The sequence below is a fragment of the Convolutriloba macropyga genome, chromosome 5 (assembly GCF_964194025.1).
Source record: "Convolutriloba macropyga chromosome 5, txConMacr16.3, whole genome shotgun sequence".
In the NCBI taxonomy this organism is placed as follows: Eukaryota; Metazoa; Xenacoelomorpha; order Acoela; family Convolutidae; genus Convolutriloba; species Convolutriloba macropyga.
Genome location: NC_134472.1, coordinates 20132602 through 20148104, shown reverse-complemented (window position 1 = coordinate 20148104; position 15503 = coordinate 20132602). Strand labels below are relative to the sequence as shown.

The 15503-nt window shown below is 35.0% G+C and overlaps 1 protein-coding gene across 1 annotated transcript in view; it reads right to left on the bottom strand.

Moving 5' to 3' along the window:
* Positions 1-10119: 10119 nt before the first annotated feature.
* The window catches only part of LOC142339861 (TNF receptor-associated factor 4-like), a 39676-nt gene continuing 34292 nt past the window's right edge, over positions 10120-15503 (bottom strand). Inside the window, exon 11 of the mRNA XM_075390179.1 lies at positions 10120-10359. Coding sequence (XP_075246294.1) covers positions 10204-10359 — 156 coding nt within the window. The 3' untranslated portion in view covers positions 10120-10203. The remainder of the gene's footprint in view (positions 10360-15503) is intronic.

Genomic DNA, 15503 nt, shown 5'->3' with positions numbered 1-15503 from the left:
CTGTACCACTGTACAAAACGAAACTCATCACTTAAGGTTCTTGATCAGTGTTTTGATAGGATTCCTATTCACTATGATGATAGGACAATGTTCGTCGATCCAATTTCTCGACAAATCTATCCATTTGCTAACGAAGTAAATTGTATTGGAGGCTACAAAAATGCCTACCAATTAGATATTGATAATGAAAATTCATGGTACCATTTGATGCCAGCACCTGTTCCTTTACAACCGCCAAAAATATTCTATTCAAGAGTTGTTAGTTCTGTTCCAAAATTTACCGGTTACGAATCACAACGTGCCGGAATTTACACACCAAATCAACTAAAATCTTTTTGGGACAATATCTTGCATTCGGAAGCATCAAAATCAGTTTTGACAAAAATTTCAAGAGAAGCTCTAGAAGGAAGAAGCATAGAATACTCTCAAAAAGATATTTATGCGTCCGCGATGGGCGTAAATAGACAAATTTATCTAGACTCTCTACTCTCACCTACATTTTTTACCGAGCAGTTTAAAGGCACTTTTGGAATTATCACTTTCTATTTGGAAAAAATTGGAGTTTATTTTGCTTGTTTCTTGTGCATAAAATTTTTAACTGATGTAATCGTAACAATCATAAGAGCGTTCGAAATCCACAAAATATCCAACAAAACAATGGGTTTTTGGAAAATTCTATTAGGAGCAACATATAATCTTTGTATCTTATCGTTCTTTACACCGATATTCTCTAACGAAACCAAACCGTCGGCCCCGCAGAACAACAATAATTTTTTACCGCTTAGTAATTATCAACCTTACAGCACAATAGAAAAAACTTACAAATGCGTTGAGGATCAACCTCGAGAAAATAAAATTGATGAGCATTGTCATACAGAAAATAATAAAGTAGAATACCCAAATCTGGCGTCACATCAACCACAACCACAAAATAATGCAACCATTCTAAGTGTGGTGGCACCTCCTTAAAGCTGTTAATAAAAAAATCATCTTTTTCATAAAAAAATAATTTGTCTCAAAAAAAAAAATTATTTGTATTAGACTCTATAAGTTAATTAATATCTTGTTTAGATACACCTCAAGGTTGCTATGCTATGCAACGCAAATTCATAAAACAGCCTAACGCTTTATTCATTCGATTTGGACAATACACCGGACAAATATTATCATCAAGTATTTCCGATTTAAAAACTACTGTAACTATTAGAGTTGCATCTTTCTACTTCAGTGACATTATAGACTTGGACATACCGCATTCAAATTTTCAATACTTCTCATTGTTAAGAGCCCTGATTGATGACACAATTATTTTTGTAAACATTGGAGTTGAATACAAAATTGTTTCAAAGCGTCTGAAGAAAAATATTATTAGACTTTGACTTTTCCTGTAAGAGACATGTGTGGATTCCTTTCTTGCTTTTTATTTCTTATAATCCATTTTCAACTAGGTAATCGCAACTATGACTATCTAGCTATTGCCTGCACTCTTCCCCTACTCCGATTTTGCTACATTGAATCCGATTGATATATTATCTATAAATATCAATCGTTGTCAATAATCCTCTTTTCAGAAATAATTGACACACCCTTTTTTTTATCCTTTTTTTACATTTACATACTTTTATACATAGTTTTGAAATGAAGAACAATAAGTTAATTAACAACTAAAACGCTTCCATTAATGTACTTTTTGTTTCAAGATAGACTCGTTACAATTTATCAAATAAAGAAAACCTTTGAAGAACAACACGGAGACATTTTCCCTCAAATTGTTATAAATTTTGAGTTTTGGGACACTTGGGAAAACGATACTGTGATTTTAACCCCTCATTCGTTGTATTGGAATTATTTCGTGTATTTAGCACAATTCGACCCTAATAGTTTGCCAAATGAGCTAGATCAGCAACATGATTCATTTAACTAATAGAAACTTACAAATCAGAATCGGAAACCAAAATTTTGAGCTATTAGCCGTATACTATGTTTCCGCTATAAGTATAATGACTTTCGCAAAAAAACCCATGACAAATATTTACAAACTTTTAACTATTTTCATTACTCATCCTCAGTTCGCCGAATTCACCATTTTTCTAGCATTCAAAGAGAACTCGGTATTTCAAGTACAACACCCAATCTATATTGCTTAAGTATCATTCTAAACTATGATATTTGCAGTTAACAATAAATTTGTAGAGTTACAAAAAATTCAACGGTCTTTTGATGCATACCCAACTCCTGTACCTACTATTCTAGTAACACTCAAAGAGATTCAAAGTGAAAAAATTTGTCTGATAAGTATAAACCCTCTCTCAGTCCATTGGAAATTCTTCCTCTTTATTCTCGAAAATCCAAACTGTGTACCTCACAATATTTATTTTGATTCCCCAAAAACTGATTCTTGCCAAAACGATCCAATCTTTAAAGAGTTGGAAACTATCAACAATTAAAAGCAGCAATGATATTCTCATACCAAAACTGCCTCATACAAATTCAATTTTTTGAAAAATCATTTGTCACGACAAAAAGCAACCGAGTAATCCCACAACTAATACTCCATTTTGAATATTTAAACACTTGGACTGATGGAACCATTATCTTAACACCATCTTCCCCCTATTGGACAATCTTCATAAATATATCCCAAGCTTTAAATGGTTCCAAAATCCCTTTTAATTTAGATCTCCTATAATGCTGTTCCACTTTGGTGAGCGACTAGTCAAATTAGAATCCCTCGAGAGATCATTCATTGAAATTCCCACTGCAGAAATAAAGCCCTGTATAATCATACATTATACTGACTACGAACGTGGATGTGAGGGTTCTACTCGAGTCACCATGGGAATGATGCACTGGGAATTCTTTCTCGCACTCATCGATATCGAAGAGCACTTCCCAGTCAACTTGGGCGCCCTTCAGTAAAGTAATTTGTTTTACATAACTTGCTCTCCACAAAAAATTTTTTTTTCCTCCTCTCCTTTCCTCTTCTTCATTTTTTTCTATCCTTTTTTTTCTCTGATCAATTTGCTCTTTTCCCCTCATTTCTTTCCAAATTGTTAAAACTAAAATGATTTTGTTTATTGGTAAGGAAAAAATTAAAATTGTTAAAGTAAAAAGATGGTTCAATGTTTGTTTCACACAGTATAAAGCATGTATCAAGATAACTTATATGTTTTTAAGCACCGGTACCACTAATCATTATTACATTTATCCAAACGAGAAACACTGGAATTTCTTTTTTGCTATGGCAGATTTAAATGTAACTTTTCCCAACGAACTCGAACACCGTGGAGTAGAACTCGTATACCCGGATCTTTCTGATTTGTCCTTATAATGGGAAACTTTCTGAAAATATCGTCTCAACAACCACAAATTGACTCAACCCCAAAAATCGAATGTCCTGTTTGTTATCTCCCTTGCCGTCAATTCAAAAAATTGCACAAAAACCCAAATGGTCAGCCCCCCATTTTGCTTGCATTCCTTGTAGAAATGAATTATTTAAATATTGGAACCAACCTAAATGCCCCATTTGCGTAACTCCCATTTATACAATCAGTCATTGCCATTATTTCCAGTGTGATTCTTGTCAAGAAGTCAGAAAGTTATCCACCTGCCACAGTCACTTCAGGGATTTTCACCCAAAACAATCAATTTGTTTGCAGTGTATGACCTTTACAACTACTAAATGCCCCTTATGCAAACAAACAATTGACCGAAACAACCCGTGGTAAAATCCTTGATTCAAAACTACCTTCACAAATTATCCGAAATGTTTATCCCCAAAGTACTTGATTTTTTATTAATGGCCCTCATGATTATTGCAGCAGCCTTCTCCTTCGTTTTAACCGTTTTCCTCGTTGTTGTAAGTATTCTTTTCAATTTTTTGATGTTAATAGTTATATTAGTAATAGACCAAACAATAAAATCCCAAAATAACCAACAACCAAATCCTCCAACCATACCAGTCCCATAATCCCCTCCAATAACGATCTTCCAAAAATGAATACAATTGAGAAAGAAACCAATACTATAGAATCCAAACCGGTCTCATTAATTTGTTTATGCTGCAGACGCGAAACAATTGTTTTCAAGAAATTACACGAAAACCCCCCTAACGAATTACCCCACGTAATGTGTCTGCTCTATTACCAATATGTTATAAAAGATATGGGCTATGATTTTTGTCCAAAATGCTCTAAATTTAATGTTATCTTTTCAATCTTTAACTGGTTTCAATGTCATATTTGCAAACAAACAAGATTTCAATATTCTGTTGCAAAAACGTTTCATCACAGTGATCACAAGCCCGTCAACTTTTGTAAATTTTGCGTAGAAGACTATAAATTATGCCCTCGTTGCGAAAAAATATTTACATAATGCATCCAAGAACTCCCAAAATTTTAATTCTTTTCCTGTTTTCATTTTTGATCCACTCGATATCCCTAATTCAATTCAGTTTTTACCAGGAGCAAATCACCTCCTTCACCCTAGTTCTACACTACTCATTGAATTGACAAAGCGCATCCCATAACATTGTTTATTCTTCTTTTTGTTCTCTTATGCGCATTGGCAATATCCCTTTTTATTAATCACTACCTCCTTTCCATTTTCTCCAGATACGGAAAATGACCAATCTAGAGCTATCCACAAAAATATTTATCTTAATCCTAATTACCTTGCTTGCCATATCGTTCCTCATTAGCCTCATCCTACTGCAGTTTCTCAGAAATTTTCCTGTTTTTGTCTAAGGAAAATAAGAGAACAGTCACTCGATGGGTCTTTCACAATCCCTATTCGACAGTTTCCGTTGGCTCTATCCCCATAAGGACATAATCTGCCCCATATGTTCACGAAAAACCGTTATTGTAGAAAAACTACACAGGCAATTCCCCAAAGAAAATCCTCACTATGTATGTATTCCTTGCAGAAAGGCACTTTTTAAAAAATACACAAACCCTAAATGTCCCATCTGTCTTCGACCATGTCTTCCCGTCCTGATCACATCCTATTTCCGATGCAATTTATGCAAAAAAATGAAAACGGAATTAAGAGTAACAAAACACCCACATTTTTCCCAACATGAGGATCATCGATTCTGTCGAGTATGTATAAATAAGCAGAAAAAATGTCCCATTTGCAAAAATTTTTTAGACGACGTTGTCTGATAAACCAAAAACAACTCAAGTCCAAACGATCTTTTTTTTCCTTTTAACTTTTCCTCGGGAAGGGGTTACCTCAGCTTTCTCCAGCCTGCCCCCTGGCTTTTGAACCTAAATAATTCAGAACACTAACACGATAACTGAAATTTTCAAAAACGACCCGAAAAAATTTTTCTTTCAGCTCAGCAAGGTTGTCTCCCCAGCTGCACGGGTCGTTGCAGCCGTGTTAGTGTGACGCACGCCCCAAGACTCACACCTCCGGGCAGCGGAGAAAGACGTACTTGTGCCAGGGCTGCCCGCCTGGCATAAGTATAAAAATTTTTTAATTTATGACCCCCCTCCCTTTATTAAAGTTAACTTTGCATTTAGCAAAACAAACGATTTTCTACCAAACTTTATTAACAAATGCATTTAGCATTATAATTTTTAAGTAAAGCAGTTAGCAACAAAACCTCACAAAAACATTTTTACAATAAAATACTTTTCTATATTAGCAATACATTTGCAAACTTGAAAAGAAGCCATAATGTGTGATATTGATGACACAGGCTAACCAAAATCAAAATATTTTAGATTATTCACAAGGAAAACACTCACAATGACTACCAGACCCAAACTCGCAAGCGTAGTAATCCCCAGCCAACATCAACAAGTGACAACACAACAAGAACAAACACAAACCAGTTCTTCTCAGCCTCCTGTTTTCTCAAAGCCTCCATTTACTACAACCATTGCACCTCCATCAACTTCGAGTCAATATGATCCGCAAAACAATTGGATAGTCGATCGAAAGAGACCAGCACCAGGAAATCAACAAAGCAGTCACGCAGAGAAGATAAGAAAAATGGCAAATATAGATGACCTCATTAGTGACAAAGAGCGAAAGGACATCCCCTATTGCTTGAAAATTCAGAAAATTAGGGAAAACGTTGTAAATCCCATGAACCCCAGATTTGTGACGAACTTGAGGTACACTTTGAAAATGCAAGCCAATAAGTTCAGAATCTCTGACAAAGTTAAGGTTCAGAACATTTCAACCGGCGAAGAATTTCTTGCGAAAACTGAAAACCTGCCTATTTTGAAAGAGTTCTCATTACCAGAAACAACAAACGTCTGGAGAATAAAAGACAGAGATACCCAAAAGAACACTTACCTCGCCAGAAACAATCAGCTGGACTCGTATGTCAACTTCCCCTATTCCCACTTGACTGCCTTTCCGACACCTGCGGATGCCATCGAAGAAGTCACTGAAGCTTCACTTATTTCGGAAAATTCCAAGTTCCGACAGGAATTATTTGTTAAAGAAACCGAACTGCAGGAGCTACAGATTAGATTTGAAAGATTACAAATGCAGTGCAGTGAAAAGGAGAAAATAACGAGCGATGACTATTGGCGGAGGCAGTACATCGTCTCCCAGCAAGTCAAAAAAACGGAAGAAAGTAATGTTAAAGAAATTAACAAAGTGTATGCAAGAAAGCATTTAGAAATCACTACAGCCAATCAGAATTTAGGAGTGGAGAACAAAAAACTGGTTGAAAAAGTAAAGCAACTCAACTCTGAATTGACGAAACTCAAGAAGAAGAACCGAAAACAAAAAAGGATAATCAAGGAACTATCAAATACAGAAAAGCATGAGGATGGAGATGAAGTAGTGGAAGTTGTTGATATACTGGACGACGGTGACAGTCCTGTAACGAGCCCAGTCATCCTTCCACCAGAATTTTTCAACTGATATGGCCACCGCCCTTTGTAAATCTTTTGTACCTATCGCCCTTTGCGATCAATTTTATAGTATACCATTATCGCCCTTTGCGATTAATTTTATAAACTGTCTGAACTTGTAGTAACTTCATATGTCCCAAGCGCAATAAAATCATATACGATGCAGTATATTTCTTTCTCTTAATGATTTTCTTTTCTATCTTAAAAATCGGGGTGAGCTGTAGTATTACGAGAGCCGTTACAAATGAACGGATAATTAATCCCGCATTAGAGCGAACGTATTTAGGCGCTAATTAACCATTCTTTCGCCGCGCGCTAAACGAACTAACGCTTGTTAAGACTACCAGTACACAAGTATTTAAACAACTCAGTTCGACTTATTTAATTAACACAACTTTAGGCCTGGATCTCCTCGCTTATATCCAGGATAGAAAATGTACGTTGTTGAACGTAGGCGGCCTGTAAAACCACAGTTTCTTTTGATTTAAATTACTTCTGCTTTTGACAGTTGCAATGCAGATCTTTCCCCCCAAGTTCAATAAATATGAAGCAGATTGCTTCAGGGGAAAAGACAATAGAGTCTCATAAAAAGCTCCCAAGAAAACCATAATTGTTGCGGTTTTAGAAGAGGGGAAAAGCAGAAAACAGGCGCCTACGAAATCAATAATTGATGCTCTCAGCTTTTTAGATTTTTATTATTTTTTGGAGTTTCAATAATTTTTCCGTGAGATAAAAAAGAGTTAATTCTCTTGCCTTCTCGGCCAATAGGAAAATTAAGAAGCACCTCACTATGAACGTGAGTTTGTGATTCGCTCCCTATCGGCCCAAACGGAGCTGAGAGGAATTAATTGTTTCTCTCAGCGAAGTGGGACGGAATAAAATTAGAGAGACAGAAATCACTCCCAGAAACAAGCAGCAGACAACTGCTTTCATTTTTCTCAAAATTTAACTTCACTTTTACAATAAAATAGTCGAACATAATTGTTTAATAACTTAGACAAATAATTCCTGATTTGATTTTATAACTTTCTTTTTCGACAAATAACATAACTGAAGAAACACCCAAGTGAACGATCGCCCAGCAGCTCACCTCCATTTCACCACTACACAACTGGTAATTAGTAAGCTTGTTCATTTAAACTATCTATTTAATTAATTGAACTTTTCATCCCCCCAACTATTTTAAATTGAGACTTATAGCACAGACAGGTCTTAGGCATATATCTTTGCCTTCGATTTGTTATATCTTTTGTCAAGTTTGACTGGCATACATAAAGAGATCCCGTATTGTGTGATCTGTAATAGCCCAGCCAAATTTGATAATTCAAGTACAAATCTACTTCATTCTAAAAATCACGATGTGACCAATGAAAGCCTGATTATAAATTTCATGCTACTAAAATACGAAAATGTTGATTTTGGTAACATTTGACCAAAAATAAGCAAAAATTGCCCGAAAGGGCCATAAAATATATAAAAAAAGTCAATGTGGAAAGTGAAATGCTCTCAAATTTTTTTAACTTCGATATCGCCTCCAAAAAGGAAAACTTTGAAACAAAATGTTTTAGTTCTATCCTGTACGTATGATTTTTCTGGTGCTACCACTCACAACTCTCTATGAGAAACATATCGATCGGCCAAAATTGACTGAACAAAAACAATTGAGTCCCCCATTGCTGTTGTTGTTGTTGTTGTTGTGGCTTCCTGGGGTTTGACACCAGAGGGATTTCTCCCATAACTTCTGATTAGAATGATGTCCAAATGTTGCGACAGTCACAGCAGTCGCAACATAGTTGCCATGTGCAAGGGTTGGAATCAGAAAATCTGTTGTCGACAAACTTCCACATCAGGCTGACTATTCGCGATTTTAGACCGAGAGGATTGGCAAACTGGATTGTGGGTGCCCAGACCATTAAAAGAGTCCACCCATTAAATGTGGATCGGACCAACTTAGGTGTTTTTTGAAGAGCTAAGCTTGCTTTCAAAAGGTGCCCAGACCAAACAGTCGCTGAGCTGATTCTTTGAAAATTGTACAAAATTGTATCACTCTTTTGTATGAGTTATTAAACCAATATTTGAAACTTTTATTTTTTAGTCGAGTTTTGCGTCGCTTGATAGCTGTCTATTACTTATTTTAGCTGTCGTTTGCTTAATAATCTGACAGAGGATTTTAGTTAAGTTCGAACACTAAGTTTTTTTTAGTTTTAATTATGATCCCGCTCAGGTTCATTTGCAAGTTGAACTGCTTAGGATTTTCAGAGACTTCAATTCTTTTGCGCGATAGACTTCTCAAATTCATTCATTCACTTTTAGCGGCCTATTCTGTGTTCTTCATGTTCTATAGACTCTTGAAAAAGACTGTGTACACATTTCATATATTCGATATTTAGAAACTCATTAATTTGTTGGCACGTTGTTTATTTACACCAATCGCTCAAACAATTTATCCTCGAATCATTCCGGATTACTGAAAATGTAACCACCCCACTACTATCAATCTCTAGTGTTAAAACCATAATAAATGGTTATTATCTTTAGATTGGTAGGCCACAGAGTATTATGAATAATCACGAAAATCGAAAAAGCAGTGGTCTCATTTGTTGCTTTGTTTTTTTTGCATGCGTTAACAATGCTTCCTTTTGAACAAAATTGGTAGCTGAAAGTGAAGGTTACGTCAACTGTCCTTCAATATAATCTATCACTGGACGGTTGTCTTAAACCAATGCCAACACAAATGGACAAATGGGGTAATAGGCTTGATTATTAATGAATTTTTAACGTAATTTTCCGTGCGTATTAATAGATAGCTTTGCTCGCATTACTGATATATTAACGTACAGAAAAATCACACATTAAATTAATAGACATTAAGTGAGCAGTTGGCTTCTCGTCTCGTCATATTAATTGATTGTATAAATCGAGTTTTATTAATTGACGTAATTGACTGAGTTTTGCTGGCACATCTCTATTAGCGGATACTAAAATCACGCGCCTGTAAACTAATGGAATGATTTGAGGTTGAAGAAATTAATATTTAATATTATTAAAGTAACCACGAAAACCACGTTTGAAAACTTTTTTGATTCCTGCGAGAATGAGATTTTGGGCCTGTTAACCAGCCCCCCCCCCCCCCCCCCCCCCTCCAGCTCTGACATTATGATTCTCACAAAGAAAGCTACGTATGTAGATAGCACAATGTATATTTTTGAGTCCTAAGAACTGGGGGGGGGGGGGGGGGGGGGGGGGATTGTACTGTGTACAAACTGTGGTTATTTCATTTTCATTGCATTGATTCCAGATTGGTATTGTGGGGTTTTATGTTTGATTAGAGGGCTGGAATGTCCTCCTGGCTGACAACGACCTGAATAAACATGACGTCATTCTCAATGTAGTTGCTCTGTGGCCGCACCACTTCCAGGGGCGCAAATCTGTTCACGCCGAAGTAGGGATTGCGGTCTTTGTTGGGGCGGAGCAACGCTTCCTAAAAAGGCAAATTATGGACCCTTTAAATGTTTAATCCGTAATTAAGAATTTTTTTCTATAGCATGACTCGGCGCTTAGTGGAAATTCGATTACGGAAAATTGAAGTAAAACTATGGTGGTTTTAACAGTCAATATTGATTGCTTTAGCATGATAACCGTTCTTTAGAGCCATATTTCAATCTATGGAACGATCTTCCATCAGGTTGCTTCAAAATTCCATCACTCAAAAAAGTGTTTTGGGAAGTGGGGACAAGCTATTCATATCATTTTGCAGCGAAATTACGAAGATAACCACACTGTTGTTATCACCATCGAAAAGTTATGACGCGGCAAGGAATTATCGAATCTAAACGTAGAAAATCTTCGGTATGTTTAATTTTAAACGTAGAAAATTGTCGATAGGTTTAATTTCGAACATAGAAAAACGTCGGTATGTTCGGTTTCAAACCACAAGAATCAGTTTTGAACAATTCTGTTCCATTTTTGAATTTGAAAGTAAGCAGAAACTTCATATTTGTTCATCTATTTTTTCAGCAAGCTAAAGAAGTAATTTCTTTAAACTTGCACATTCTTTCAAAAAATGTCTCTAAGAATTACGGGATCTTTTCAACAGTTGCCCCCCTTTGGTACCTAGTAGAAAATTGCCCCATCCCCCGTATGTGCTATACTTAACGACAATGTTACTTGGCCTTGCCTCTCACGCGCTGTGGGATGTAATCCGGAAGTCGCGGGTCGGTAATTTTGCCAGTCTTTTCGCTTTGTATTTCAATTCGGCTAATTGCCATAACATTGCGCATTTTATTCTATTCCGTTTAACATAGTATTCACATAGGTGGAAGTTTAGTAGTCGTCTCTGATTGGTTAATAAATCGCTCGCATGAATTCTTTTCAAGAATAGCCGCCCCATTTTGAGAAAGGGTGTATTGATGATAAAATCCGAAATACGTTTGAAACCCCTGCACATTGAACTCTACCATAACTTTTGACTATAGTCAGATGAGAAAAACCGACCATTTCATTCAATTCAAATCTAGCATATCGACGATTTCTTGCGTGCTCTAAACCGAACATACTGAAGCTTCTCTATGTTCTTTATAACCGATTGTACCAAATTTTCGTATATTTGATAACGAATATTTCCATTTAAATTTTTTGTTCGGTTATTTGGTTAGAGGAAGGCAGTTTGTTTTTGCTAGGGACACTGGAATACTCTATAGCGTTGATTGTATTTTGAAGTACCACTTAGAAGTGATTTAATTGGTATTCGCCTAAAGTCCACAAAACTTCGTTCAAAACTTTCTCCTAATTGCTACAAAAAATGTGTCCGCCTAATCTAAAATTTTGCCTAATATCCTACGCACCCGGTAAAAACTGTATTCTAAATCAATTGGAGTATAAATTGCAGAAGAACACATTATTCGGTGTTTCGGACTGACACTAACGCCAGTTTGATAACGATAAGTTTGTATAGCATAATTTTAGACTTGTTATCACCTTGAGGAAAAAAGAAACTAAGTTATTAGAATAAGTTATGTTCGGTGAAAACTTGCGCCTGCGTAATTTTGGGCAAAATATGGATTACTGAATATTGGTTATAGAATATTGGTTAATCATACAAATCTTATTGAGTGAAAATGTATATTTTGTAGATGTAGTATTACGAGAGCCGTTACAAATGAACGGATAATTAATCCCGCATTAGAGCGAACGTATTTAGGCGCTAATTAACCATTCTTTCGCCGCGCGCTAAACGAACTAATGCTTGTTAAGACTACCAGTACACAAGTATTTAAACAACTCAGTTCGACTCATTTAAATAACACAACTTTAGGCCTGGATCTCCTCGCTTATATCCAGGATAGAAAATGTACGTTGTTGAACGTAGGCGGCCTGTAAAACCACAGTTTCTTTTGATTTAAATTACTTCTGCTTTTGACAGTTGCAATGCAGATCTTTCCCCCCAAGTTCAATAAAGATGAAGCAGATTGCTTCAGGGGAAAAGACAATAGAGTCTCATAAAAAGCCCCCAAGAAAACCATAATTGTTGCGGTTTTAGAAGAGGGGAAAAGCAGAAAACAGGCCTCTACGAAATCAATAATTGATGCTCTCAGCTTTTTAGATTTTTATTATTTTTTGGAGTTTCAATAATTTCTCCGTGAGATAAAAAAGAGTTAATTCTCTTGTCTTCTCGGCCAATAGGAAAATTAAGAAGCACCTCACTATGAACGTGAGTTTGTGATTCGCTCCCTATCGGCCCAAACGGAGCTGAGAGGAATTAATTGTTTCTCTCAGCGAAGTGGGACGGAATAAAATTAGAGAGACAGAAATCACTCCCAGAAGCAAGCAGCAGACAACTGCTTTCATTTTTCTCAAAATTTAACTTCACTTTAACAATAAAATAGGCGAACAAAATTGTTTAATAACTTAGACAAATAATTCCAGTTTTGATTTTATAACTTTCCTTTTCGACAAATAACATAACTGAAGAAACACCCAAGTGAACGATCGCCCAGCAGCTCACCTCCATTTCACCACTACACAACTGGTAATTAGTAAGCTTGTTCATTTAAACTATCTATTTAATTAATTGAACTTTTCAGCCCCCCAACTATTTTAAATTGAGACTTATAGCACAGACAGGTCTTAGGCATATATCTTTGCCTTTGATTTGTTATATCTTTTGTCAAGTTTGACTGGCATACATAAAGAGATCCCGTATTGTGTGATCTGTAGCAGCCCAGCCAAATTTGATAACTGGTGCGCCCAGAGGAAAGAATCACGCCTGAATTTTTGTTTTTCTATCCGATCGGATTAAAATAGTAAAATAACCACTAGCACAGAAGTGAAAGCACACTAATAGACGAACAAATAGAGTAATTTATATCAAATTTACGGCCGAAATAGAGTAAATTTACATTAAAATAGTAACAGGCAACTGATTCTTTGCTCTTGTAAAATTGTTCTGACCCGGGTGGGGGTAATCTATGTCCGATTTTGAGTTTATTTATATAACAATTGAAGTACTTTCACAATTTATGGTCGAAATTTAACCAAAAATCATCCCCCCAAAACCTATTTAACCTAATTTTCACCCAGTTTTCATCAAATTTATGGTTAAATTTTAGTATTTACACTTTAAATAACCGAAATTCAACCAGATTTTATCCCCCCAAAACATATTTAATTTGATTTTAACCCAATTTTTACCAAATTTATGGTTGAATTTTAGTATTTTCACTCTAAATAATTGAAAGTTATACAAAATTCATCAACCCATAACCTATTTAGTCTATTTCTAACCCGATTTTGACCAAATTTATGGTTAAATTTTAGTATTTTTACTCTAAATAATCGAAATTTATACAGAATTTATCCCCCCAAAACTTGTTTAGACTATTTCTGACCCGATTTGGACCAAATTTATGGTTAAATTTTAGCATATGCACTCCAAATAACCAAAAATTATCCAAATTTCACCGCCCCAACACCTAATTAAACTAAACTTTAGCCGATTTTCACCAAATTCACAGTAGATTTTTAGCATTTTCACACTAAATAGCCGATTTTTAACCAGAAATCATCCCCCCACACCATATTTAGAGTAAGATATGTCTAAATTTTACTGAATTTTTGACCAAAATATAGCATTTTCAAACAATTTAACGTAAATTTAACCAGAATTCATCCCCCCAATACGTGTTTAGTGTAATTTATATCTAATTTTCTACACATTTAAGCACACGTTGTTGCATTTTCACATTAACTAACCCAATTTTGGTTAAATTTAAGCCTTCCTTAATTGAATATTCACTTTGTTTTATCAATTCCTTGACCCGGGTGGGGTAATATTAATCAAATTTTAACCAAATAAACATCATTTTGACCTAAATTCTCAAATATTAACCAGATTTTAATAAAATTAACGTCACTTTTATCATAATTTAACGGATACTAATCACATTTAAGCCTTAAAAACATCAATCTTATCCAATTTTAACCAATATTACTCAAGAAAATAGCCATATTAACGTCATTTTTACACAAAATTAGTAAACATTAACCAAGTTTTGACCACATAAATCTCAATAAGGCTCAAATTTAACAAAGAATAACGGGTTTTAAACTAAATTTTAACCCCCCAACATAGATTTTTAGCCTGAAAATAACATAAATTGATGAGAATTCCCCCATTTTAACCGGTTTCACACGAACACTTTCACCAATAGAGGTTTTAAACAGTGCATGGACCAAACTGGAATAGTTATTGTAGAACATCTTAATCTAACAGCATTAGAAAACACTAGAAGGGGTAAAATAACACGATTTATTACTGACGGAATTACCTTTGTAGCTATTTTCTACGTGTTTGAGCATAATTCCCCAGCTAATTTTTATATAACATATGCATCTGAGAACCCTAATTTTCAGAATTTACTAACTTTGTTAAAAACTAAAAACAGTGTGATCGAGATTCCCACAGAAAATTTAGCCAATAATTAATTAAAAGAGCGTAAACTAGCCTTTTTAACCCAATCTGTACACAAATTTATCATAGAAAAGTTGTTGTCTCATGTTAAAATACGGTCATTAACAGACTCAAGCACTTTAGAAACAATATTTAAACACAATAATAGCCACAAAAATACTACTACTGATGTACTAAACATCCCGTACTAAACGTTTTTATACTGTCTTCTGTGTGTTTCATACAAAAATACAATAATAAAACAACAAAAACAATTGTTCTATGTTATTTATATGTCATATATTAAAGTAAACGTTCAAGATTTAAATATAAGTATTAAAGTACATAACGAAATAGGCAAAGTTTCATATTATTTAATTGATCAGAACAGAAACTTTTTATGCATTTACCATCACTCTTCTAACGAAACACAGACCGAAATCTACATTACTTATAAGTGGACTAACCCAAACTTTAATGAACTTTTGGATGCTCTAAGAAATCAAAACAGTGTAATAGAATTAGCATAAACGTTATCATCTAGCGTGTGAATGAGCCACCAAAATATAATTCCCCCGTTTGGTTTACAAATCTTAAAAATCATTAAACCCAAATACATCAACGTTTCTCCTGACGATCCGAGTTTACCAGATAGAGTTAAATTACTAATAAAAACA